This window comes from Oreochromis niloticus, linkage group LG18 (assembly GCF_001858045.2).
Source record: "Oreochromis niloticus isolate F11D_XX linkage group LG18, O_niloticus_UMD_NMBU, whole genome shotgun sequence".
NCBI classification, from domain to species: Eukaryota; Metazoa; Chordata; class Actinopteri; order Cichliformes; family Cichlidae; genus Oreochromis; species Oreochromis niloticus.
Genome location: NC_031982.2, coordinates 30,310,035 through 30,337,918, shown reverse-complemented (window position 1 = coordinate 30,337,918; position 27,884 = coordinate 30,310,035). Strand labels below are relative to the sequence as shown.

At 39.8% G+C, this 27,884-nt stretch overlaps 1 protein-coding gene across 2 annotated transcripts; it reads right to left on the bottom strand.

Annotated features, from left to right (window-relative positions):
- Positions 1 to 6,832: 6,832 nt before the first annotated feature.
- Positions 6,833 to 27,222, bottom strand: LOC109195524 (tripartite motif-containing protein 16-like). 2 transcript variants are annotated; one of them, XM_025900686.1, is made up of 2 exons: positions 25,815 to 27,222; positions 6,833 to 7,317 (listed from the first exon to the last, which is right to left on the bottom strand). In XM_025900686.1, exons 1-2 carry the CDS (start codon positions 27,190 to 27,192, stop codon positions 7,031 to 7,033), a joined length of 1,665 nt encoding a protein of 554 aa, XP_025756471.1. In that variant the 5' UTR covers positions 27,193 to 27,222; the 3' UTR covers positions 6,833 to 7,030. The 2 variants fall into 2 exon arrangements, with proteins under 2 accessions (XP_025756471.1, XP_019203223.1); XM_019347678.2 differs by lacking the exon at positions 6,833 to 7,317 and having other exon boundaries at positions 25,077 to 27,222.
- Between the last annotated feature and the right edge of the window lie 662 nt (positions 27,223 to 27,884).

Here is a 27,884-nt window from a genome sequence, read left to right as displayed (position 1 = left end):
AAACAAACTAATAACTAAGCACAAAACACCAGATGTACTCCTAAATTTGATGAAAGTGATAAAAATAGACAGCTCTCTCTCTCTCTTTATTCTGACATTTAACTAATTCAAAAGATATATTTATCCAAAACAAAACAAGTTTACTCTAAATTGTTTAACAGTAAAAAATTTTTCTTGTGTTTTCCATAAAGTGTATGTAAATATCTACTTTAAACTGTGAATATACTGCTGTGTATTGAAATTCCTCTTGTTTTGCATAGAAATATACTGAACAACATACAAAGCATAATATATAAAATAACATCTACCAGAGTTTTTTCTTTGAAAGAAGCTCCTTATGTCCATTCTTGTATATCAGTACATTACTGAAACCGATTTATTTAGCCGTGGAGGGTAACAACTGGAAATATGAAATAAAAACACATGTAAGCTAAGACTCTCTAAAGAAACAGCGTTGTTGTTGTTCGGCTTTTCATTTCGCCATTTGTTGATTCACTTGAAGAGCAAGTAACGTAATATGGGTCAAGTGATCAGTTTGACATCAATCTTTATATTTACATTATTTGTACAGTACGCAGTGGCGGTCCTAGCCTGTTTGGCGCCCTGGGCGAACACTCCCTCTGGCGCCCCCCCTCCACCACACACACACACACACACACACACACACACAAAACATATTAAGGATCGTACATTAACATAAAACTGTTGTCCACACACACATATGAAGACAGAGAGTATGCATAGTATGCAAACGGCTACCAAACAGACATCATAATTCTTCATACAATGAGAACAGGACAAATCAACAACTGACAATGACTAATTAATATTAAAATCTGTAACATAATGTATTGTTTGGAGTTTAATCTGTTAGTGTTACTATTTTTACCATTTCTTCTTGGAGCAACTGTAACACACGTAATTTCCTTAGGAATTAATAAAGTATTCTGATTCTGACTGTTTCAGGATGACCTGCCATTATCCAATGACACATCTGCTTACCTGTATCTTTTGCTCGTTTCTCCTCCTCTTCTTTTCTATTTTTTCTAAACTGAGCACCTGATGGCTTTGAACTTTTCTTGTCCATCTTCCATTGGTTTTAATTTTGCACTCCAGTATGAACACCCATCCCTCAACCCAAGGATCACCACAACATATCCTAACAGACCTACACCTTAGTTCACAGATTCACTTTGTCTAGGGTGCATTTCTGAGATTTCACACAACCCAGGATTCAAATCATGAATACATAACAGACTTGGATTTACAACATTAGGAATGAAATGTGCTCGATTTGGAAGCAGCCGGGGCTCCTCCCCTTTCGACTGGTTGTGTGTGAGACTTTAAATCATCAAACTGTAAATTTTGAATTGTCATTGATCCCTTTACCCCGAGTCCTAAAGTGTATATTTATTTTCTTACTCTTCTTATATTTATTGTTTGTTTACTTGCTGTTGGAGGAAATCTCCCAAATAGAAGGCTGCCAAAGTAAAACAGAGACACAGTGAGACAATATAAACAATCACATGTACATGGGGTGAACGTCTCTAATGAGAGTCACACCAGTACTCTTCTTTATTGCAGGTTATATAGGCATGTAGGTTACTCAACAGGACGGAGGCAGTCTCCGCCTGTTCTCAGAATATAGATTACAAATGCATATCTTGCTAAAGAATATAGATTGCTTAACAGACAAATGCATATCTTGCTAAACGTTCTGTCCATACTATACTAAACATCTGCTTAAGTGGAACTTTCCGTTCCTCTTTACACAGGAACTTGTCTTCACAGGCATATGATAAGCATAGGCAAGGCTTCATGTTTATCAGGGTGAATCGTCATTCAGAGTTTACACAATCACAAGCAAAGCATATCAGGGTGAATAATAAACAAAATCTTTTCACACTTGCACTGCTGTAACTGGAGCCTCGTCGTCTCGTCTCTCTATATACTGGACTGTATGTAGCAGAGATGACAATAAAGTTTACTTTGACTTCAGCAGCGAGCAGGCGCACCGAGGGCTCTCGCGCTCACTTTTCGTGTATAGAATTTTGAAAAAACATCGGTGCAAATTATAAGTCTGTATCATGATGTCTGGTGTTTTCGTGTTTGTTATTTTGTTTTATTTTGCTAGTTGGTTATTAGATGCCGCTCCAGTCAGCCAGAGAATCCCCCGCCGCCCCGCCCTCTCCTCTCTTCGCCGCAAGCAGCAGGCGCACCACGCAAACGGAGGGCGCTCTTACTCCCAGCAAATGGGCGATAGAAAACCGATCGATGCCTGTGCCATTCCCAATATGCGCTGGCTGCCGTTGGGGCAGCATGAGTACGAGCGTTTTTTTTTCTTTTTTTGCCGATGCCCGTGATGCCGCCCCCCATCACGATGCCGCCCCGGGCAACCGCCCGTGTCGCCCGTATCTAAAACCGCTACTGACAGTACGAATGATTTGCTTTGGTACCTCGCAGGCAGCAGCTCCCCCCGCCCCCTAGCTCAGTGGCTTAGTGTCTGAGCTCGGATCATACCAATATTAGGGGGGATTTACGCACAGTCGTAAATTCCCACAATGTGCACTATGTGCTTCGAATATTGTGTGTAGTTTTTGTTTTATACAGTTGTCAGCCAGGCATCTAACTATGAAAAAAATACACTTCAAAAGACCCCGGGCTTCTGAAAAAACAACCCGGGCTTAAGCCCAGTAAGCCACCCCCCCGCTCCGCCACTGACGCTAAGGTGCTGGCCAATTAAATCACCAGGAAGGCCGATGAACACCCGCCAGGCTGGATAAAGTTTGATTAAAATCTGCTGCACAAGATAACTGTGAATTCTGACAGCCAGTTTCACATGTCAGGGTTTCAGTCACTAAAGACTGGCAATAAATGGAAATGTCAAATGATTCATTACAAGGAGCTGCCAACTTTAGAGGCTGGTTAATCGTGACAAATCTTTTCCTTCACTCAGGTTAGCTAGTAGATTGTGGCTCAAGCAGTGAACACATGTTATCTCTATTCGGACTTTCCCAAGTGTTCTTTGTTTCTTTGCTCTTGCTGTTTTCTTTTATTAAGCAGCTTTAATCTTGTTCCAGCTGTGATTCAGGTGGTACAATTGGTACCAGTCACAGGGTCAGTGGATTGGTCCACAGTTTCCTCCAGTCCACATGCCAAAGTATCCTTGGACAAGACACTGAACCCCAAGTCCATCAGCATGTGTGAATGTTAGCTAAAGCCCTCAGGCACAGATAGAAGTGCTGCATGAATGTGTGTGACTGAGTACATGAGACATGTAGCAGAAAGTGCTGTGAGTAGACAGGACCTATGCAAGTACGACACCATTTACAAACAACCAACACTTTTAATTTTCACTTATTTTCACTTTCATTGTGTTTTTATTTTGCCAGGGTGCGTGCCTTATTTTCTCTCATCCAGTGTTATGTTGATTTATTCATCCACCCCAACTTAAGTCTTATGTGGAGTTCAGGTCCAGAGATAATAATTGAGGCCAAACGCCACTTTTAAAATTGGGTATAAAACTTTCTTTTTCAATAAAAAGGGCAGTGATGCTAAACCAACCTTTAGTTATGCTGCTATCTCCTTAAATCTAGTGTTGATAGATATTTCCCAGGCTAACTGCTGCTCAGTTCCCCAAAACAAACAACTACTGAGGCACAACTCAAAGTTAAAAATGTGCTCTGATGAAATGATCAGTTTGGCTGGACTCTCTGCTGTTGCAATAAAGTAATAATGTCTTAACATCCATCCATCCAGGGTTTCTGGAGATTAGAGGATTTAGAAGTTAGCAGTGAAATAGCTCGATAAAAGAGATTCCATGTTCTAGTATTTCTGAAACAAACAAACAAAACATGGAAAACCATCTAAACTTTGTATGAAATGTAAGGAAAGTTGTGTCTGGTCATTTTTTCTTTGTTGTAAAAATGCTTCTTGGCAACAAATCTTATGCCAAGTTTACCTAATATGACATATGTAGTAGCAAATAATAAATAAATAATAACCTGTGGTATGGTTACACTTCTGATCTACATGCAACTATACAAACATGTCAGGATTATTATATTGACTGCTTGATCTACTGCAGTGACAACACAGAGGCCTCAAACCTGTCACGATCCTGGATCAATTGACCAGCGTTTTCAGTTTTCTTGTGTTTTGATGTCATTTTAAACATGTGTCACGACTTAAACATGTGTCATGTTTAAGTCATGTTTAAGTCGTCTTTGGTTAAGTTGATTCTCTAGTGCCGAGGTTGTTCCTGTTTAGATTTGTATTAGTTAGTATTTCCCCCCTTGTGTCTTTGCCCTCTGTGTCTCCCTCTGTGTGGCTGTGATTATCTTTGTTGTGAGTTCTTGCTTCCCTCATGTTTCATCCTGTGTTCCCCTTCCTGTCATGTTGTCCATGTTTCCCCAGTCATGTTCTCTGGGCTGTGTCCAAATTCAGGGGTAGCATGCTCCGAAGGACCCGACCTACCCGGTCCACATAGGGCGGGTCTTTCGAAGGTCGGGTAGGCCGGAAGTGAGCTGCTGTGAAATTGGACAGTCTTCTACTCTTCAGTAAAGTCTGCACTTCTGTGTTTTTCCGGTCGCTAGCGCCAAAGTATGACAACTTTAAAATGGACCCAGAAATGTCGCAGTGACTGAATGATTGCTGGTCATTCGTGCACATTTACTATATTATATAAAATATGTTAACCAAATCTCTTTGAAACTTATAGAAGAACATTTTCTATTTCTGTTTATTTTCTATTATTCATTTGATCCTGTAACTGATTTGTGTGCGTAGATGGCCCTGGAGTGTCCTCAGGGAGAGAGGGAATTAGGACAGGAAGCAAATCAATACAACACAACAACTCTTAGTAATTCCATTTATTAACTTGTTTTCTTAAAAATTATCTTCTTGATATTACACATAAATACTTTTTTAAGTTATCCCATTTCTTTCTGGCCTACAGGGGGTGACTTTCCCCTGCAGACCCATCTTCTCCAGAATTATCCTGATCACACACAACAAATAAGAGACGAGAGAAAATTGTACAACCACCAGATGGCGAAAGAGTCCCACTGCAACTTTAAGCCATGAAGGATGTGTCTTGATGTTTGCTTGTGATAAATCTGCTTTATGTGAGTGTTTTTCAGAAAGTAACAGTGACAAAAATGTAAAAGGAGCCAGTTTTTATTTCTTTATTTTTAGATGTACTCACTCAGGATCAGTTTGAAACCATAGGTTGAGACAGTTTGTAGTTTAAATTTAAATATTCACCTGAAAGCTCTGAATTATTCACCTGAATGAAAAATATATGAACTCTTTAGAATACTGGCTTCTGTTTGTTTGAAAAAAGAGCTTTTGAACTTCAGATAAGATCAAAGATAAGATAAGGCAACTGCTGCATCACAAACACAGACATTAGAATAAATAATCATTCATAAATATTTAAAACAAAAGTGAAGAAAAGCTAAACCTGCAAAATTCAAGCACCCAGAAATTACCCTCTGTACTGTGATGTATTATATATATGAAGATATTTGGGAAGAGGTGCGGTTATTGTTCATCAACTTTGAAGTGATGTTTATTATATGTCTTTAATCAGTAAAGTCTCACTTTGCCAGAAATAAATAAATAAATAATAAAATTGTAAACATGCAGCTGTATGTTAGAAGTCAAAGGGTCCTTAAGTCTTCTGTAAATTGACGGGGATCAAATGAAGGACACAAGTATCTGTTCTTACTCTAATAAATGCTGCTTTAATATCCAACAGACTATTTTCCTTCCTCATCAGCAGTAAACAGCTCGACTCCGTCTGTGCATTTGTGTCCTCCATACTTGTTCACACAGACATCTCAGGCTTGATGCCACGATGCAGTGTAGAAACCTGACAACCCTCTGACTCATGTTCAAATGTTCAAGGACATTTCTCAGGATCATGTATGACCCCTTTTTGAAATTTGGACTTTCATTAATAATATTTGTGTTTCTGAGTCATTTTTGTGGAGACTTCTGTCCAACGTAGTGTCCAAATGAAGCCTGAAGCTTTTCTTCACCCTCTTGTCAGATGGTCAGCAACAAAACTCTGTTCCAACCAATGTCTGATAAGAGATGAGACACAGCAGCTGAGCAAATGATCATTTCATGCTGAAGACATCCTCAGACAGAATTAAATACATACATAAACACAGCCTGGTGCCAATAACACAGCTAATGACACTGCTGTATCACTGGCTTTACTGATTAAAGACCATATCTGAAGGAAATCTTTGCACACAACAGAAAGTGACCTTTTAAACCTGCGACACTGATGCTGCATTCAAGGACCATTAAAAACATCTGAAAGGTCTTAAGAACATCAAGAAAATGTGACTTGTTTCTCTGTAATGAAGCTGTTTTAGTGAAGAAAGTTGAAAGGTCACAGAGCGACTGCTGAATCTTCTGCTCTAAACATGAACTCTGAACTTTGTGATGCTTCAGGAGGAAAACTGCTTCAGTTATTCTCTCAGATTAGTTTCATATTTTCTGCATCAGATTTGAGTGAGATCCTGGAATGAAGACAGAAGAAAAGACTTTGTTCAAAGTTTGATTTATAGTCAAACCTTCCAGTTTATTGACACAATAAAACATCAACACAATATATGAATTCATTCATTAAAATCACAGTTTTTCCTCATTTGTTTGATGATTTTGACAAAAACAAACACAAACACACACACATGGTCTGACATACTCATAAAGAGAAATGTCGACATTTTTCAATACAAATATTCCAGAAACATTTAGAGGATAGAGAAGTTTACATTTTCATGTGGAGAAATATTTTAGTGAATCAAAATGATGATGAGCAGTGATAGCCTCCATAAACAGTCACAGGAAAGATCTCCTTTAAAAACTCAGAAACATCAAGAGAACAACTAGAAGATGTGGAGGTACCACCCATAATGTTTGACTGACAGCTGATCTCTGTGCAGAAATGATGGAGAGAAAATAAAATGAAACTAAAATACAGATTTAAACACACAATATGAAAGACTTCAGTCTATTTCACTTTAATCAACTCAGCAGTGGCTCCATATTTATGGTTAAGCAACAGTCCAGCATAGAGCGGCTGAGTGAATGTGGTCTGGACTCTGTGGAGGAGAGTCATGGTTTCAGAGACGCTGTAGAAGGACAAAATACCTGCTCTGTGATCCAGGTACACTCCTACTCTGGAGGAACGAGGACCTGAGACACGAGTTTGGATGTTGTTGTACAAAAATGTAGAACTGTTGTTGTTACAATTTAATGCCCAAGATTTGTCATTAAATCCAAACACACATTCACTTCCTCCTTTTCTGCTGATATTCTTGTATGCGACTGCTACATAAACTCCTCCCCCTCTCCACTCCACCTCCCAGTAACAACGTCCAGACAGACTCTCTCTACTCAGGACCTGCCACCTATCAGTGAATCTGTCTGGATGATAAATACAGGACTGCTGTTTTTCCATTAATGTTGCTTTTTTGTTCCCCCCTATAAAAGCTGTTTGTTTGCTGTGTTTGGATCCAGTGTGATTTCACATGAATATTTTAAGAATCCAGCTCTGGTCTTTGGCTCTGGTTGTGACAGTAAAACATCCACTTCAGTGACTGTCAGTGAGATGTTTGTCCATTCCTCTCTCAGAATGTCCTGTAGTTTATCTCTGACCTCTGACACAGCTGCTGTCACATCCTCAAAGTAGCTCAGAGGACGGATATTGATGCTGGATGAGTCTGTAGACTCACTGAGTGCTGACAGTGAGGGGTAGTTGTGTAGAAACTGGTTGTGATCCTCTGTGTGTGAGAGCTGCTTCAGCTCAGCATCTTTCCTCTTCAGCTCAGTGATCTCCTGCTCCATCTTCTCCTCAAGCTCTTTGACTCGACTCACTTCAGTTTCCTGCTGGGATCTGATCTGCTGCTTCACATCAGAGCTTCTTTTCTGGATGAGATGGATCAGCTCAGTGAAGATCTTCTCACTGTGCTCCACTGTTTGATCAGCAGACTGATTGATGGCCTCCACCTCCTGTTGAAGCAGCTTCACATCTTTCTCTCTGTCCTGGATTCTCTGCTGGATGTTTTGTCGACTCACCTCCAGCTCTCTCTGCCTCTCAGTCCTTTCTGCTGCAGCTGAGACTGTGTCGTGGCCTTTATGTTCATCCACAGAGCAGAGATAACAGATACTCTGCTGATCAGTACGGCAGAACATCTTCATCACCTCATCATGACGAGAGCAGATGTTCTCCTGGAGCTTCTTGGAGGGCTCCACCAGCTTGTGTGTTTCAAATGCAGAGGATTTAAAATGAGGCTGAAGGTGTTTCTCACAGTAAGATGCCAGACAGACTAAACAGGACTTGAAGGCTTTCATTTTTCTTCCAGTGCAGACATCACAGGCCACATCTTCAGGTCCAGCATAGCAGTGATCAGCAGGAGCAGCTTGGAGTCCAGTCTTCTTCAGCTCCTCCAGTAGATCTGCTACTATAATGTTTTTCACCAGGACAGGCCTCGTTGTGAAAGTCTGTCTGCACTGAGGGCAGCTGTAGATTTTCTTCTTTTCCTCTTCATCCCAGAAGCTTTTAATACAGTTCATGCAGTAGCTGTGTCCACAGGGAATAGTCACCGGATCCTTCAGTAGATCCAAACAGACTGAACAGCAGAATTTTGTTTGGTCCATTTGATTCATGTGCTGTGCCGTTTCACCGTCTCTCAGTGACTGTCAGACAGTTTCACTTCCTCTGAACAGAAACAACCTCTGTGCTCTGAAGGGAAACAGATCTCTGCTCTTGTTCACCTCCTACAGGAAATGAGGCTCACCAGCAACTGCATTTACACCATGTTGTTTAGACCCATCCTGATACAGACACATCTGTGAAGGGAGGCACTAAAGAAATATTCTTACAGAGCGACCAAGAGCCAGTCACATGTTGCAGGGTGTGGTATGTTTGATTACAGCATGCAGTAACAAGTCCGACCCAGTTAAAGTTTAATAGTTTAACTTTACTTGCATGTTTGAAATTTAACAGTCAACACTGAGAAATTTCATTTCATATTTTAAAAAGTTCAGTAAAGTTTAGGATGCTGTGATGAATAAAAATAAATGACACTTTATATTTTGACATTTTCTAATCTTAGTTCGTTCTCACACTTACAGAATGATGCATGGGAACAACTGACTCCACTAAATCAAACCTATGTTCAAATAAAATTACTGTACAAGACAGGCAGCAAGCTGGATTATTTTTTTAAATAGTAAAATATATGTAAAACTATTTAAAAAAACCAATACAGATAGTTTTCTAATTCTACATTCTTTAGTAATTTTTCCTGTGCACCAACATGGATTTCGAAACGATACATTAATATGTGCTTTAAATGCAGACACTCAAATATAACTCTAATTTTTTTTAAACTAATTCAACATTCACACTGAAGATACACAGTAGACATAAGAATCAGTTTTCATGTCCTTTGTTTATTCTTTCATTTAAAATCTTTGTGGTAAAGATCATCATAATTACCCATTAACTTTCATGTACAGCTTAAATGTTTCACTTCACTGTTGGCAGCAAAGATTACACAGCAAAGCCGATTAAACTAGAAGCTAAACGACTGCAGTCGTCTTTTGGAAACAGTCTTCAAATGGGGACAAGCATTAACTTTTGTCATAAACTGTATAACCACCAGATGGCGATATTAGCTTGTTAGCAATAAAACTGCATGAAAACAAACCTCTAGTCCGACCTGAGACACAGCTGCTGATCTAATGATTATTTCATGGTGAGGAGATCCTCAGACAAAATGAACTTAAATACAGATTAATAACAGTTTGCTAAAGATGGAAACTCACTGCAAGGACAGAGTACTGCGTTTTTTTCACTTTGACATTTTTGTTTTTACATTGAACTTGAACATTTTTCTGTTATTTTGCAAATTCCCCTTTTTTATATATTTAAAGAAAAAACTCAGGAGAAATTCTTTGGTAAGTTAAACATTTTTTGCCAATAAAACTGTTTCTGAGGGCAAAGCCAAATATTCATCCAGTTTCACCACCTGAGAAACATCCCCCATAACAAACAGGTTTCACAAATTCACATTTCTCAGCAATCTCCCAAAAGTCTTTACACTTCTCTTCTGTTAATCAGTGTCTAAAAGTCAATTGACACTTTTAAGGTGTATTGCTACTCTCAGGTGTCAGTAGTGCAGCAGGCAGAGGACCCAATATGCAGATAATCATATTCAGAAGTAAACCTAAAACACAGCTTTATTGCTGGACTTGCAGGCAACCACAGTAAAAAGCCCTTAACTAAGCATATACTAGGAAACTAGACTACAACACAGACAAGACACACAGTAAGGGTGAGCTCATGACAAGGATAGAAGAAAAGTAAGGGCTTACACACCTGAGACACTCAGGGAGATGGAAAACACCAGGGAACACAGGTGAACTAAATCTGACTAACGAGACAGACGAAGCAAAACTGGACATACTCAAAGGAGACAGAAAACTAATAAAATAAAGCAGGAAGTGACTCACACTGAGACTCAGACATGTGAACTTGATACTTAGACTGGGGAATAAACAGATCCAGAGACATGAAAGACACAGGAGACAAAAGGACAAAACACTGATGATATCAGACAGATGACAACACAAAGATGAGACAAATACAGACTAGAAATGAAAAGAGGACAGACACGAACACAAACAAGAACCAAAACCTAGAAGCATAAGCAACAAAACTCAGAGGCTCTCAAAGACTGAACATAACTATTTCACAATTCTGAAGAATGAATAAAACGTCCAACAAACTCAAAAACCTGGGTCAAATACCCAGGAGCATGACAGTCAGACATTAAACTTTTTCATTGAAAGATATTCTGTAAAGTTCAGTTTTCAGATTCCACTTGGTGAGTCTCTTAAAAGCACCTGAAGGTAACTTCAGATTATCTTCCTGTTTTTAGGGCAGAATGATGGTCTTGTGTTATCAAACCTCAGGCTGGTGCCTCCAGTGTCCATGCATGCAGAAGCTTCTGGTTCATGTGTCAAACCATCCAAAACAGGAGTTTCCAAAGCTGCCGGGGTGCAGTCTGTTCAGTGTTTCATGTCATCCCTGCAGAGCCAGACAGGAGCACCAGGCCTCCTATTTTCAGTCAAGGAAGGTGAGACAAAACCAGTAACCATAGTGCTCTGTGTCAAATATTTTCTATTGTTTCTTTTCTATTCTGTCACTGTGTGTTAACCCTGTGCAGGGTGAACTCTGCATTTTGCCCAGTGAAACCCGAGGTTGATGGATGTTACTGAGTATTACTAATCATGTCACAGAATCTATAAGACAGGGATGTCAAACTCACTTTACACTGTGGGCCACTTACAGGTAACTTTGATCATAAGTGGGCCGGACATGTGAAGCTGCACGATTAATGTGTAAAATTACAGAAAAGTTATTTTAGTTGATTCCCCAGACTGTCCTGTAATTATAAAATATAACGTTTTTCATTAACTTAATAATAGTGTCTTATTTTTCAATGAATCCACTATAAAAAAGAAAGAAAGAAAAAGAAATGAACTACAAAATTAGGGAAAAAACAGGAACTTTAATTTAATTGTTTAACCGTCACCTAATGACTTTGGTGTAGTATGAAAAGAAACCAAGGGGGATTCTTTATAATGTCAAGAAAACCTAAAATTGTTATTGTTATATTGTTATTAGTAGTAGTAGTAGTGATGAATGTTAAAATTCTATGCATTTCACATTTTCCAGTTTTGGAAGGCTGATTCTGGTCCCCATGCCTTGTGTTTGAAAACTTTGTTATAAGGTAGCAGTCCCCAACCCCCGGGCCACGGACGTATGCTTTTCAGGGTTTTATCGTTTTTATCGTTAACTCGGTTTTCCTGGGTTTTTCACGTCTGTTATGAATAAATCTTCTTTTTTTCAGTACCGGTACAAGTTTTTTTTGTTGTATTTATCCGCGACACCTTAAAGGCCGGTCCGTGAAAATATTGTCGGGCATAACCCGATCCGTGGCGCAAAAAAGATTGGACCACTGTTATAAGGGATCTAAATATAATAAATGAGGAATAATCCTAGCCTTTATCAGAAAAAATTATATTGCTCTACAACATGTGCAGATACAATTTAATAAATTTTAAGAGATTTTTTGCAAAAAATAAGACATTAGTGAAGTGAAGTTATATTGTATTAATAGAAAAACATGCTTGACATACAGGGAGTGCAGAATTATTAGGCAAATGAGTATTTTGTCCACATCATCCTCTTCATGCATGTTGTCTTACTCCAAGCTGTATAGGCTCGAAAGCCTACTACCAATTAAGCATATTAGGTGATGTGCATCTCTGTAATGAGAAGGGGTGTGGTCTAATGACATCAACACCCTATATCAGGTGTGCAGAATTATTAGGCAACTTCCTTTCCTTTGGCAAAATGGGTCAAAAGAAGGACTTGACAGGCTCAGAAAAGTCAAAAATAGTGAGATATCTTGCAGAGGGATGCAGCAGTCTTAAAATTGCAAAGCTTCTGAAGCGTGATCATCAAACAATCAAGCGTTTCATTCAAAATAGTCAACAGGGTCGCAAGAAGCGTGTGGAAAAACCAAGGCGCAAAATAACTGCCCATGAACTGAGAAAAGTCAAGCGTGCAGCTGCCAAGATGCCACTTGCCACCAGTTTGGCCATATTTCAGAGCTGCAACATCACTGGAGTGCCCAAAAGCACAAGGTGTGCAATACTCAGAGACATGGCCAAGGTAAGAAAGGCTGAAAGACGACCACCACTGAACAAGACACACAAGCTGAAACGTCAAGACTGGGCCAAGAAATATCTCAAGACTGATTTTTCTAAGGTTTTATGGACTGATGAAATGAGAGTGAGTCTTGATGGGCCAGATGGATGGGCCCGTGGCTGGATTGGTAAAGGGCAGAGAGCTCCAGTCCCACTCAGACGCCAGCAAGGTGGAGGTGGAGTACTGGTTTGGGCTGGTATCATCAAAGATGAGCTTGTGGGGCCTTTTCGGGTTGAGGATGGAGTCAAGCTCAACTCCCAGTCCTACTGCCAGTTTCTGGAAGACACCTTCTTCAAGCAGTGGTACAGGAAGAAGTCTGCATCCTTCAAGAAAAACATGATTTTCATGCAGGACAATGCTCCATCACACGCGTCCAAGTACTCCACAGCGTGGCTGGCAAGAAAGGGTATAAAAGAAGAAAAACTAATGACATGGCCTCCTTGTTCACCTGATCTGAACCCCATTGAGAACCTGTGGTCCATCATCAAATGTGAGATTTACAAGGAGGGAAAACCGTACACCTCTCTGAACAGTGTCTGGGAGGCTGTGGTTGCTGCTGCACGCAATGTTGATGGTGAACAGATCAAAACACTGACAGAATCCATGGATGGCAGGCTTTTGAGTGTCCTTGCAAAGAAAGGTGGCTATATTGGTCGCTGATTTGTTTTTGTTTTGTTTTTGAATGTCAGAAATGTATATTTGTGAATGTGGAGATGTTATATTGGTTTCACTGGTAAAAATAAATAATTGAAATGGGTATATATTTGTTTTTTGTTAAGTTGCCTAATAATTATGCACAGTAATAGTCACCTGCACACACAGATATCCCCCTAAAATAGCTAAAACTAAAAACAAACTAAAAACTACTTCCAAAAACATTCAGCTTTGATATTAATGAGTTTTTTGGGTTCATTGAGAACATGGTTGTTGTTCAATAATAAAATTATTCCTCAAAAATACAACTTGCCTAATAATTCTGCACTCCCTGTAAATAGAAATGAATTACAAATACATTATTCCTCCAGCCAACCTACAAAAATACCTTGCAGATAATTTTAGGCCCCTGCAGGTCAAAAAGGATGTCGCCTGATAAGAAAGTCTTATTTGGTTAATCTGCTCTTTATTTTCTCAATAATCACTTCACCGGCTGGTCTAAGGAACTGATCTGTTTCATCCAGCCTTCAGTGCAGTACACACTCCAACATGGACAGTGAAGCAAAGCACAAAAGAAAATCTGCAGGATTTAGATTTGAGGAAGCAGAAATAGAGAAAAACTATTCAAAACTATTCAAACAATAAACTCAGTCATTAAAATTGAAGCAGATTAATTTTCTGGCTGTAAATTAACTGATTCATCTCATAATCATTTGAACTATTCTGATGTTTTTGTCTTTATTGAATGAACTGAGTTTGACAGAGCAGGTGGATTTAAGTAAATACTTTCCATTGTCATGTATAAGCTTTAAACTTGAGATGTGCTGATAGGACTGCAGGAGAAAAGAGCTCGTCTGTAGTCTGTGGCTTCTGACTCTGACAAACTCTTTGTGCTCCAGGAAAAAACAGATGTTTATACCTCTGGAGTCCTCAGCAGGAACTGAAAGACTGAAGATTTGTTTCATAAAACTGAGCAGGCACTGAGTCGTCTCCAGCTACGGTACATTTCTCATCTGCTCTGAGCCGCTTCTCAAAAGCCTGCTGATGGATTAAATTTCCTTTAATTGTAGCTAAAGGCGCTGACTTTTTGTTGGATGCGACAGGCGCGATCTAAAGCGACTGTTGCAGTAAACGCCTTTATTTTCCATAAACCTGCAGAGGTTGAGCTGCAGCCGTCTGCAGAGGCACGGTCATGTTAAAGCTACATCTGATAAAATGAAGCGTTCACAGCAGCAGCATGGGGATGTGCAAAAGTCTCCTCAGCTTCTGCTTCAAAACCTTTAATACTCAGTGATAAAGTTTTATTGAGAAAGTGACAAACTGGGTCACGTTCTTTTCTTTTTTACTTTAAGTACAGCTGCATGAAAAAAGTTATTTATACTTTATTAAGTATATTTTACCGCTTTCTGATTGTAGCACAAAAAACAGATTAAAGATTTTTAAAAAAGTCATTTATGGGAAATGACAGAGACAGACACCTTTTTATAGGCTCACTGTATTATTATCAGTTAAAACCCAGCAGCACTGTCACCAAAGCACTTGCTCATAAAGGTCATATGATTGTTGGGGTTTTCTCTGTTTTCTGTATTATTGTAGGTTCTTTACTTTACAATAGAAAAGGCATTGAGGCAACTGTAGTTGTGATTTGGTGCAATATAAACAAAACTGAATTGAATTGATAATGATTTGTGAAAAATCTCTTAAATATTTTTCAAGTTACTTGAAAAACATCAATCTCTAAGTAAAAATTAACTTCCAGAAAGAAAAACAACAGATTTTCAGTCGTCTGGCTCATCACGACAGGTTTGATGAGCCCTGTGGTGTTCAGGTGTATAATGTGGTTGGAGGTGTGTATGCAGCAGCACCGAGGTCCTCAGCTGATTTGAATTTCAAATATCTGTCTTGGGCATAACTTTGTTTATGGCAGCCTGTGTGATTCATGCTGTATTCACCTTGCATGCTAAGGTGCTGGCCAATTAAATCACCAGGAAGGCCGATGAACACCCGCCAGGCTGCATAAAGTTTGATTAAAATCTGCTGCAGAACATAACTGTGAATTCTGACAGCCAATTTCACATGTTAGTGTTTCAGTCACTAAAGACTGGCAACAAATGGAAATGTCAAATGATTCATTACAAGGAGCTGCCAACTTTAGAGGCTGGTTAATCGTGACAAATCTTTTCCTTCACTCAGGTTAGCTAGTAGATTGTGGCTCAAGCAGTGAACACATGTTATCTCTATTCAGACTTCCCCAAGTGTTCTTTATTTTTTGCTCTTGCTGTTTTCTTTTATTAAGCAGCTTTAATCTTGTTCCAGCTGTGATTCAGGTGGTACAATTGGTACCAATCACAGGGTCAGTGGATTGGTCCACAGTTTCCTCCAGTCCACATGCCAAAGTATCCTTGGACAAGATACTGAACCCCAAGTCCATCAGCATGTGTGAATGTTGGCTAAAGCCCTCAGGCACAGATAGAAGTGCTGCATGAATGTGTGTGACTGGGTACATGAGACATGTAGCAGAAAGTGCTGTGAGTACACTTTCATTGTGTTTTTATTTTGCCAGGGTGCATGCCCTATTTTCTCTCATCCAGTGTTATGTTGATTTATTCATCATTCAGTCTTATGTGGAGTTCAGTCCAGAGATAATAATTGAGGTCAAACGCCACTTTTAAAATTGGGTATAAAACTTTCTTTTTTAATAAAAAGGGCAGTGATGCTAAACCAACCTTTAGTTATGCTGCTATCTCCTTAAATCTAGTGTTGATAGATATTTCCCAGGCTAACTGCTGCTCAGTTCCCCAAAACAAACAACCACTGAGGCACAACTCAAAGTTAAAAATGTGCTCTCATGAAATGATCAGTTTGGCTGGACTCTCTGCTGTTGCAATAAAGTTTAATATCCAGCCATCCATGAAAATGAGGGTTTCTGGAGATTAGAGGATTTAGAAGTTAGCAGTAAAATAGCAACAAAAACATGGAAAATCATCAAACTTTGCATGAAATGTAAGGGAAGTTGTGTCTGGTCATTTATTTCTTTGTTGTAAAAATGAGGTGGGCAACGACGCCAGGGGTGAGGTGTACACCCTGATGGTAATTTGGAGTCCGTGTAGCGTGCCCACCCCCAAGATCCTATATGTATGTGTAATGAGAGTGTGAGTAATGTGAATGTCTAAGTTGTGGGATAAAATTGAGGTACCGGCAGCCATTAGGGGACAGACGGGGGGATGCCTCCCCTGCACCCTGGTGACACACCTTTACCCCAAGGCCCTGCATGTGTGGGTGATTGTGATGGAGCGGGAAGAGGGAGGCAGCTGGAGATGGGGAGGGAAGGAAGGGTGGGGCAAGTGACCCTTCCCTGGGGCCAGCTCCCCCGCTGACCCCAGTCTAGAGAAATTTTCTTAGGGTGGCATGAGGGTGGCAAAGAAATCAAATGGGGTGGCAAAATCAAAGCCTTTTTTTTCAAACACATATGACATATATATGGTTATATATGGTTAAAATAATTCAAATGCAGTAAGTATACATGTTTTTCATATAGTCTATAACTTAATTATTGTCTGTAGCCCACATAATTACACACTTTAGTTACATAAAACATGTGAGTTTTGATCTTATGTACTGTATAGCCTGTATAATAAATAAATATGTAGCCCAATGAGTATAAAATCCAGAAAGCTACACAACATGGGGCGGTTCATTTACAAACGCAAGTCTAACTTAAGTTTGACACTGTTTTTTGTTAGAAAACAATCACATTGTTACAGCTTAAATTACACAAAATGTCAAAAATCTGCACTGTCATGAACAAAAATTTAAACCTAATTTTTCATGATTTGTTGGATTAACCCACTGAGGTCTGAAATACAACCGGCCATTTTTGACTCCTTTTGAGTTTACGTTTGTATTTCACCCTCAGATTGTTTCATTTTATTTGTTTCCTCTTGCCTTGTTTGGTATCATTCTTTTAAGCTCAACTGAATTTAGTTGTTTTTTCACTGACATTTTGTACAACCATTTAAAAATATTACTAAAACTAAAATGAGAGAACAATCAGGTGTCGCAATAAGATGCCCCACAAATTATGAGTGCCAGTAAAAAAAAAAAGGTTGTCCACCAAAAGACAGAGGAGAACAGCACAGGGATAAACCTGCAGGCCTGACAACAGCAGGTGTATCACTCCGCTGGTTTTCTACTTAGTGACAGTGTTTACATTGCAAATGTGCCTTTGTGACATTCATTAGTGCCCTCACTGACACACAAAACAAAACGACTACACAACAGAACAACTACACACACTAAGTATACACTCCACACTAAACGTCACAAATCTCCCACATCTTAAAACTCTCTCTCTCTCACTCGCTCGCTCTGTCTCGCTGTCATTACCGTCACTCCCCAAACTTTTCCCTCTTCCTAAACAACCAAATCCTACGTGTTGACTTTTTTAAAAATTGGTCGACATGGTGCATTTTTTTCCCGATAGGAAACGTGGCTTTTTTCCCCTTTCTTTACTGTTTTCGCGCTGTCCTTAGAAAATGCTTAAAACACACACACACAAAAACGTGACGACAGTATTTAGTAAAAAGCGTGGCTTATATATATTATCATAACTCTGGATTTACTGGCCTGTAATTAAAATTTAAAAACTTTGAAGCCCGAACTTTTAATGTGGGCTGAAATAGAGACTCAGTGTGGCTGCAGCTTGTTGCTATGTCAGCTTAGATCAGTCATGTGATTTGGAGGTGCAGCGTGTCCGTGACCACGGAGGGTTAATAACACTCACCTTCCTTCCATTTCCAGAGTGTAACATCCAACCAGCTGTGTAAAAAGCCAAATTCCCATGGTGTTGTTCAAAATGTGCTCTGGCACAATCATAAGCATCGCTTGCTACTGAAAACTAGAAAAAAGCCGGTCCTGCTATGGGCTGAACCATTTGTTAATGGTGGAGGGGGAGAACACTATGCAATATATTCAGTTTTAGCATTTATATTCACTGTTGACTGTAACTACACTCAAACTGTTAATGTTATCTTATTTTAATAAACAACACTGTCATATGCAAAACTGGGGTGGCACTTGGGGTGGCAAGGGATCATTTTAGGGTGGCACTTGCCACCCCATGCCACCCCTTCTAGATCCGCCCCTGTTGATCAATGCCATGAGCTTCAGTGTTCCTGGTGTTTCTTAAATGAAGCCTCTCTCAGTGGGTCAACAGAACTTCTGGCACAGGACAGCTGTGATGAAAGAAAGGGAAGAAGTTTCTCCAAACCTCTGGACACAGGAAAACCAGCTTAGTCCTGATGGTCTCCCTCACTAGTTTCTCTCCAGGGTGAATGTAGCTGTTGATATAATATGGACTCTATTATTAAATGAAAAGAACAAATTAGACTACACTACTGAAACCTTCTGCTGATGTTTTTAAAGTTTCCATGTTACCAGGCTGTAGAGGGCTCTGAAGATTTAAACAGTTTTAGATCCATTACACTCACAGTCTTATGTTAAAATCTCAAAGGACAGCATTACATTTTTGATATTAACAGTAACTCTGGGCCTCTGTAGAGTGTGCAGACGATCTCATCGCTGTCTAAAAATGGATAACAAAACGTAAGAAGTGCTGAATCCCTCAATAACACAGACTATTAGAGTAACAGGTGTGTAGCATCGCTAACTAGCTAGCAACAAGCCTCCAACACAGTGCGTATGCTAGCGGCTAATCTAGCAAACCAATTAACAACAGAGTGATTTTAGAACTATAACATGATAAGCTGTGTGTCTTTTTTTTATAACAGTGACATGGTTGTATTTATCTTAATTAAACAAGTCGTCAGTCGCGGTAAACCAGCAAAGAACTCGAGCAGCCAAGCTACGTAAAAAGTGTAGAGGGGCGTCTTTGCGGTCACGTCCAGCGGGTGTCTGGGCGGGAGCGTTATACAGTCGCTCAGCCTCAAGTCACTACTGCGCCGACTCTGGCTCCAAAAATGCAAGATGGCAGCCTCCACAAGCGGGATATTTTGGCTTCATTTTTGCACAATGGGAGGAGGCGGTGTCGCGTCGTCCATGTTTTCTACAGTCATTGGTCACGAGGATAACTGTCACAACTTAGAAGTAGGTTTGCAGGAGACCCTCCCCCATGCGTAGCTGTAAAAGTAAGACAACCAGAGGCCAATGGCCCAGTGGAAACTGGCCAAATGGAAGTAGAGTGGGGGTCTCAGTGCTTGTAATCTGTTAACTATGTTTTGTAGAGGAGCTTGGTGTAGCTTGGGTGAGGGGAGATGGACTGGCAGGAAGTCACATGCAGAGAGACAAATACACATATGCACACACACAGGTACGCGCACATGCAGGCACTTACATGCTCGCACACGCACAGTGTTTTGGGATTACGACACACCATGTGGGTTTTACGATGGGGGGTCGCTTCTCTGTTTGTAACAGACAAACGGTTGAGATTTTGCAGAGGAATTGCCGGGTCCTGTACATCTCCGTTCTAGAAGGCATGAGTGAAGATGAATAAAGGATTTGTGAGGTAACTACTGAGTTCCGGTGTCGTCTGTGGAGGCCTAAGAACTGGGGTGAAACTGCTAAACGCAACACATGTTAATAGCGCCTTAAGATTTATATCATAGTTTATAATATAGCATGTTTATTTAGGAAAAAGCCTATTTATTTTAGTATAATGGTGTACAATTCTTACCTTTGTCCATAGAAAGTCCACATGAGTCCAGATTTCCAAGGGCACAGCTCACGTGGGCGTTGTCTGTGATAGAAGTTATCCAAGTTAACTTTAGCTAACCAAGTCAGACACTGAGCACCTGGATCGACGCACGTCAGACTCTGGGAAGCACCCATCATGCCTCTGAAACTAAAAAGCGGTCGTTCATCAGCTGTACAGATGATACTTAAAAACTGCAAAACAAACTGTCTTGATGATGAAAATAGTGGGTCTGCCCAGGTGTTTCCCTGATGAGCATCCGTAATAAAGACAAAAACACAACTTTATTTACCTTTGTCATTTTGGCTAAACACAATTTTACATATATGATCATAAAACAGGACACAGAAACTGTAATTGCTGACCTCAAATCAAATGTATATGTAGACTGAGTCTGTGTTTTATGTTTGCTTTTATATCTAATCTTTGCCCTCAAACCTTTAAACAGCAGCGAGTCTCCAGCTGAGGAAATAAAAACTCAAACCGTCGGAGCAGGTTTGATCGTTTCGATTATTTATGAGCTGGAAGCGCCACATTTTCACTCAGTCTTTTATTTACAGCATGTTTTAAGTGTAAAGCCTGCTGTCAGCTCCTAAAATCATTGTGCAAACAGTGCGTCGCATTGTCACAGGAACATGTATGTATTAATTTTGTGATTCATTAATGTGTAAATGTTGTTCTGTTTGTTTCTAATCTGCTGCTGAGTCTTTTACGCTGATGGAAATGCAGATAACACAGAACACGCAGGAACACCTGTTCAACCTATCACATTGAACCCACTTTGATTTGCAACAAACTGAAGCGTTCATCTCTTTTACAGCAGTGTTGAGTTTAACTGATATATTTTTGTGTTCTTTATACTGCAGATTTTCATGTCTCTGGAATAGCTGACACTAATAAGGATGATTTTTTGCAAAAGAATATCGATATGACCCATGAATTAGATCGTTGATGACCATTAGATTAGTTTGACACACTTTCATGTGCCCGCACTGGGAAACCCTGGGTTAACTTAGAGAGCTAATAACCAGCTTTGTGTGACCGTTTATCCTGGTCCCAGAGTTAGGGTCAGTGATTCCAGATAACAGAAAGATATCCTTAATATACTGATGTTACTCCATGTATACAGGGCTCTAGACAGCAGCTGGACTGCCTGTTTACCCTTATGATTAATATTCACAATGAAAATATTAGTTGAACATTGTGAAGTCTGTATGTGTTTCATAGTGTCGAACAAGCTTCGTACAGTTAAACCTAACAGTTACTACATGACGGAAACACAGCAGAAATTTCTGGCACAACTTGACCTACTTCCAAGGTGCATGGAGAGGATGAAAAAATCACAACACAGGAACTCCAGCAACACTCAAAGGGAAGAGGAACAACTTTATTGACTGACCAATGGGTATCGGCTTGTGGCCTTCATCAGGGTCATGGTCACACAGGTCACGCTGATTACTGAACAAAAAGCACAAAGATCAGATGTTTATCAGATTTATTTGCTCTCTCTCCTCTGTTTTTAATATTAGTTATAAATTAGAATTGGTGACTGAAACAAGTATGACACATACGAACATCAGGAGATAAAGAACCGATAGATACAACCTCAGTAAATGAAGTCAGTGTTCAACCTCCGAGAGGTGACAGTCAGCGGGGGTTATGACAGTTGTGTACTGGGATCTGCGCTTTGTCGGTGGTATAACAGCTGGACTGCTTGCGAGGCGAGCGGGTCTATCACAGGCTTTGCCATGAGACTGGGCTGGGCAGACATCTCCAAAATCATCGAAGCACTTTTGCAAAGAGGCTCCATCTTGACAAACTGACCAGATATCTGAAGATTAAACCACTACATTCTCCGCAAAAAAAAATTAAATGCGTATTTGGTGACACACAAACAGGGTTTTTCAAAGTACAGTTCAGTTATTTTCTACAGGTTCGCAGTTGTTGTTAACAAACGTCCACTAAAAAGAATGGCCACCAGCCCAAAGCAATGGTTTTGATTCAAACAGCTTTTACCCCGGGCCCTCACTTTGATGGGCGAGGCTGACAGATAAAATAAGTTAATGAAGACAACCACAAGGTCACGAATGCCAAAATGAATTAAATAAATACATAATTAATTAATTAATTAAATGTTTCATTAATTTAAAATATTTAAATAAATAAATAAATAATTTATTAAATGTTTTTAATGAAATGAATGGGCATTTATTTAATATTTGAAATATTTGTTTAATGAATTAACTCCAATTTTCATTAATGTAACATTTATTTAATTATTTAATGGTGTATTTAATGAATTCATTTTGGCACTCCTGGCCTTCCTTGAACTTCATGACACTTTATAATGTTAGTTCCTTCCCAAACTGTGGGAATGAGGCATGGGAACAAGTGTCTCCAATAAATCAAACTAATTTTTACATGCGATTGTTCTACATAATGGGATTATAGATTATTTGATTTAATAGTTTAAATTTTGCCTGTGAATACAATCACAGTGGATTTAAAATCATAACATGAATATGTAATTCATGTGAAGATATTTGGCTTGAATTTGAGGGATTTAACAAAACTTTTGCATTACATTTTTTTTAAAGTTAAAAAATAAACCTGTAGACCCAAAGCTTTTCTCACTGCAGTTGTATTGTGCAGTTACAGCAGCATCCACAGCTTTGTAAAATTTTGGTGAATTGTTGTATTGTTTGGTTCCATTATTTAAATTTGGAAAAAAAAAAAGTTATTATCCATTAATATATGATCTGTTTTATGGTATTTATTAACAGTGCAAGCAGTTCACTCATTCATTACAGAGACTACACCCTCATGAAGTCTGTTTCTGATGAACTGGTCAGAAACATTCACCAGTGGCCTCCTGGAGGTGATTTTGTAGCTCTGGCAGTGCTCATCTCGTTCGTCCTGACACAAAGGAGCAGATACGGGTCCTGCTGATGACTTAAGGACATTTAACGGCCCTGTCCAACACTTTTTTTTTTATAGTAACTTCCTGTTACTTGGAATCTCCTCCATGCTCTTGAGACTGTGCTGGGAGTCAAAGCAAACCTTCTGACAATGGCATGTATCGTTGTGCCATCCTGGAGGAACTGGACTACACGTGAAAACTCTATCCAGGTATCACCTCATGCTATCAGTAGTGACTTGATGCTACATGAAAGTGTTTTTATTTTTTGAGTAGTGCATTTAAAAAGCAAAAAAGAATTCTGTCAAGAACCAAACTAAATGTAAACTCAAGTTCAGGACATCAGAATAAAAGTTCAACAGGTGTATTAAAGCCACAAACAATCAGCAAAGACTGAATTATGAATATTTTGGTGTCTTCTTTCTGAGTGGGGCGAGCGAGTGGGGCAGGCAGGTGAATCCAAATAGATTTCCTTCATGTGTTTCTCTGCACAGGTTAGCAACTATGAAGAAGCTCAGAAGAGAAACATTTAAGTCTAAAAGAGAAAACTGAATTTCTCATAAACCCCAAAACACAGAACATGATGGTCAAACTACACGACCAAAGTAGGAGCAACAATCTGGCAGCAACTGAGAGAAATCTTTAGCCTTGAGTAGTGGATGAGTCATCACAGATATGTGATTACTAGTGATGGGTTGTATCGTGCCGATGCTTCAGACCGTGTGTCGAGAAATCTTGAAACTCCTTAGTTCCAAGATCCTTAGTTTGTGTTTTTTTGGCCGTGTGATGTCACCAATGATGTTTGAAGCCTTGTTGGTTCAGGAAGTGTTTCGAGTATTGGTGCGATTTATGAATGTATAAATAGCTCAATGGATCCACTGACACTCTGTGGGTTAGTGTGGGCGATTTGTTGGTTTGTGGATGATAAAGAGGTGAATTGTGTTAAACTGCTGCTTATTTTGATGGAGCCTGTCAGAAAGAGAAAGTTCCCCCGCGTGGGAACATTTTGATCTGATTTCTCCCAATAAGGTAAATACACTTTCATCAATATTATTACATTTATTTCATTTTTGTTATGCAATGGACTATATATTTTATCAGGTTCCATTTTATTGTCATGTTACACAGCCTCAATACACCAAACAAAAACTGAAATTGTATTTATATGAATGATGCATGCATTTAAGATGAATTTATTTCTTTTACGTGGCAGTCATTCCCACGACTGCATTCTTACAGGACTTTGGAGTGTTTTACAAATTGATCAAAATGACAGGAAGTTTATGCCCATCTTTTAATACTTTTGGATGAGGTAACATCCAGGCAGCAGTCACATGCACGTTTGTGCTCTACTTGCATAAGGTGATCTCTGCACATCCAGAATATGCTCACCTCATGGACCTGAAACTTTTCCTGTCCATAATGCACTCCAAGGCACACGATCTCACATGTGAGGTAAACCTAAGCAGCTCCTTAGACTACCATGACCTGGATGACGGAGAACCTGCACAGACATCTGTGAGATAAACACATTTTTCTGTGAGCATAATTATGTCAACTCTAGGTTTCATGTGCTGATTCAGGTGCTTTACATTTATTCTGTTTTAGAGCAGGTGGAGAGGGGGAACCAGATGGGAGCAGGTTCCACTTTGGGTCAGGAAGTGGAATAAGTGATTACCTTTTTGTCTCAGCTTGTCATCACCGTCACCGTTACTGTTTCAATGCAGCCAAATTCATGATGTAACTGACATGATTTTCTCTGGTTGTTATGAACAAGTCTAACACTGTGGTTTAAATGTGGCACATAGGCTTAAAAATCACAGAGCGACTGCTGAATCTTCTGCTCTAAACATGAACTCTGAACTTTGTGATGCTTCAGGAGGAAAACTGCTTCAGTTATTCTCTCAGATTAGTTTCATATTTTCTGCATCAGATTTGAGTGAGATCCTGGAATGAAGACAGACGAAAAGACTTTGTTCAAAGTTTGATTTATAGTCAAACCTTCCAGTTTATTCACACAATAAAACATCAACACAATATATGAATTCATTCATTAAAATCACAATTTTTTCTCGTTTGTTTGATGATTTTGACAAAAACAAACACAAACACACACACATGGTCTGCCATACTCATAAAGAGAAATGTCGACATTTTTCAATACAAATATTCCAGAAACATTTAGAGGATAGAGAAGTTTACATTTTCATGTGGAGAAATATTTTAGTAAATCAAAAATGATGATGAGCAGTGATAGCCTCCATAAACAGTCACAGGAAAGATCTCCTTTAAAAACTCAGAAACATCAAGAGAACAACTAGAAGATGTGGAGGTACCACCCATAATGTTTGACTGACAGCTGATCTCTGTGCAGAAATGATGGAGAGAAAATAAAATGAAACTAAAATACAGATTTAAACAAACAATATGAAAGACTTCAGACTATTTCAGTTTAATCAACTCAGCTGTGTCTCCAATTCGCCAAATCGAAACTCCAGCATAGAGCGGCTGAGTGAATGTGGTCTGGACTCTGTGGAGGAGAGTCATGGTTTCAGAGACGCTGTAGAAGGACAAAATACCTGCTCTGTGATCCAGGTACACTCCTACTCTGGAGGAACGAGGACCTGAGACAGGAGTTTGGATTTTATTGTACCAAAATGTATAACTGTTGTTGTAATAATCTAATGACCAAGATCTGTCATTATGTCCAAATCCGAATTCATTACCCAATCCTTTTCTGCTGATATTCTTGTATGCGACTGCTACACTAACTCCCCCTCTCCACTCCACCTCCCAGTAACAACGTCCAGTCAGACTCTCTCTACTCAGGACTTGAAACCAATAAGTGAATCTGTCTGGATGATCAGAATAAGACTGTTGTTGTTTCATGACTTTTACTCTTCTGTTCCCCTCTGATAATAACAGCTGCTTGTGTGCTGTGTTTGGATCCAGTGTGATTTCACATGAATATTTTAAGAATTCAGCTCTGGTCTTTGGCTCTGGTGGATCTGACAGTAAAACATCCACTTCAGTGACTGTCAGTGAGATGTTTGTCCATTCCTCTCTCAGAATGTCCTGTAGTTTATCTCTGACCTCTGACACAGCTGCTGTCACAGCCTCAAAGTAGCTCAGAGGACGGATATTGATGCTGGATGAGTCTGTAGACTCACTGAGTGCTGACAGTGAGGGGTAGTTGTGTAGAAACTGGATGTGATCCTCTGTGTGTGAGAGCTGCTTCAGCTCAGCATCTTTCCTCTTCAGCTCAGTGATCTCCTGCTCCAGCTTCTCCTCAAGCTCTTTGACTCGACTCACTTCAGTTTCCTGCTGGGATCTGATCTGCTGCTTCACATCAGAGCTTCTTTTCTGGATGAGATGGATCAGCTCAGTGAAGATCTTCTCACTGTGCTCCACTGTTTGATCAGCAGACTGATTGATGGCCTCCACCTCCTGTTGAAGCAGCTTCACATCTTTCTCTCTGTCCTGGATTCTCTGCTGGATGTTTTGTCGACTCACCTCCAGCTCTCTCTGCCTCTCAGTCCTTTCTGCTGCAGCTGAGACTGTGTCGTGGCCTTTATGTTCATCCACAGAGCAGAGATAACAGATACTCTGCTGATCAGTACAGCAGAACATCTTCATCACCTCATCATGACGAGAGCAGATGTTCTCCTGGAGCTTCCTGGAGGGCTCCACCAGCTTGTGTTTCTTGAATGTAGGTGAATCATAATGAGTCTGAAGGTGTTTCTCACAGTAAGATGCCAGACAGAATAAACAGGACTTGAAGGCTTTCATTTTTCTCCCAGTGCAGACATCACAGGCCACATCTTCAGGTCCAGCATAGCAGTGATCAGCAGGAGCAGCTTGGAGTCCAGTCTTCTTCAGCTCCTCCACTAAATCTGCTAACATGGTGTTTTTCACCAGGACAGGCCTCGCTGTGAAAGTCTGTCTGCACTGAGGGCAGCTGTAGATTTTCTTCTTTTCCTCTTCATCCCAGAAGCTTTTAATACAGTTCATGCAGTAGCTGTGTCCACAGGGAATAGTCACCGGATCCTTCAGTAGATCCAAACAGACTGAACAGCAGAATTTTGTTTGGTCCATTTGATTCATGTGCTGTGCCGTTTCACCGTCTCTCAGTGACTGTCAGACAGTTTGACTTTCTCTGAACAGAAACAACCTCTGTGCTCTGAAGGGAAACAGATCTCTGCTCTTGTTCACCTCCTACAGGAAATGAGGCTCACCAGCAACTGCATTTACACCATGTTGTTTAGACCCATCCTGATACAGACACATCTGTGAAGGGAGGCGCTAAAGAAATATTCTTACAGAGCGACCAAGAGCCATTCAAATGATGCAGGGTGTGGTATGTGTGATTACAGCATGCAGTAACAAGTCTGACCCAGTAAAGATCAGCAAAGTTTAGGATGCTGTAATGAATAAAAATAAATCAAACTTTATATTTTGATATTTTCTAATCTTAGTTCATTCTCACACTTACAGAATGATGCATGGGAACAACTGCCTCCACTAAATCAAACTTATGTTCAAAATGAAATTACTGCCATGATGATTATTTAATAGTAACAAATATTTTAATTTAGCAATAACAAATGCAGATAAGTCCACAATGTTTAAAAAACAAACTGTCAGGGCTCTGTGTGCGGGCAGGCGGAGAGGAGGATCCAATCAAAACAAAACACAAGGAGCACATGTCCAGAAATACATGAATAACTCAAAACCAACTACACAGGGTCAAACCATGAGTCCAGGAAAAAGTTCAGGGGGTAGACCCGAAGGTAGAC

Excerpts from the sequence above, each read along its gene's own strand:
- LOC109195524 (XM_025900686.1), bottom strand. The coding sequence starts at position 27,192 with ATGAATCAAATGGACCAAACAAAATTCTGCTGTTCAGTCTGTTTGGAT. Across the intron at positions 7,318-25,814 it reads TATCAGCAGAAAAGGATTGG|GAAGTGAATGTGTGTTTGGA; the intron begins GTAATGAATTCG and ends GCAGAAAAGGAG.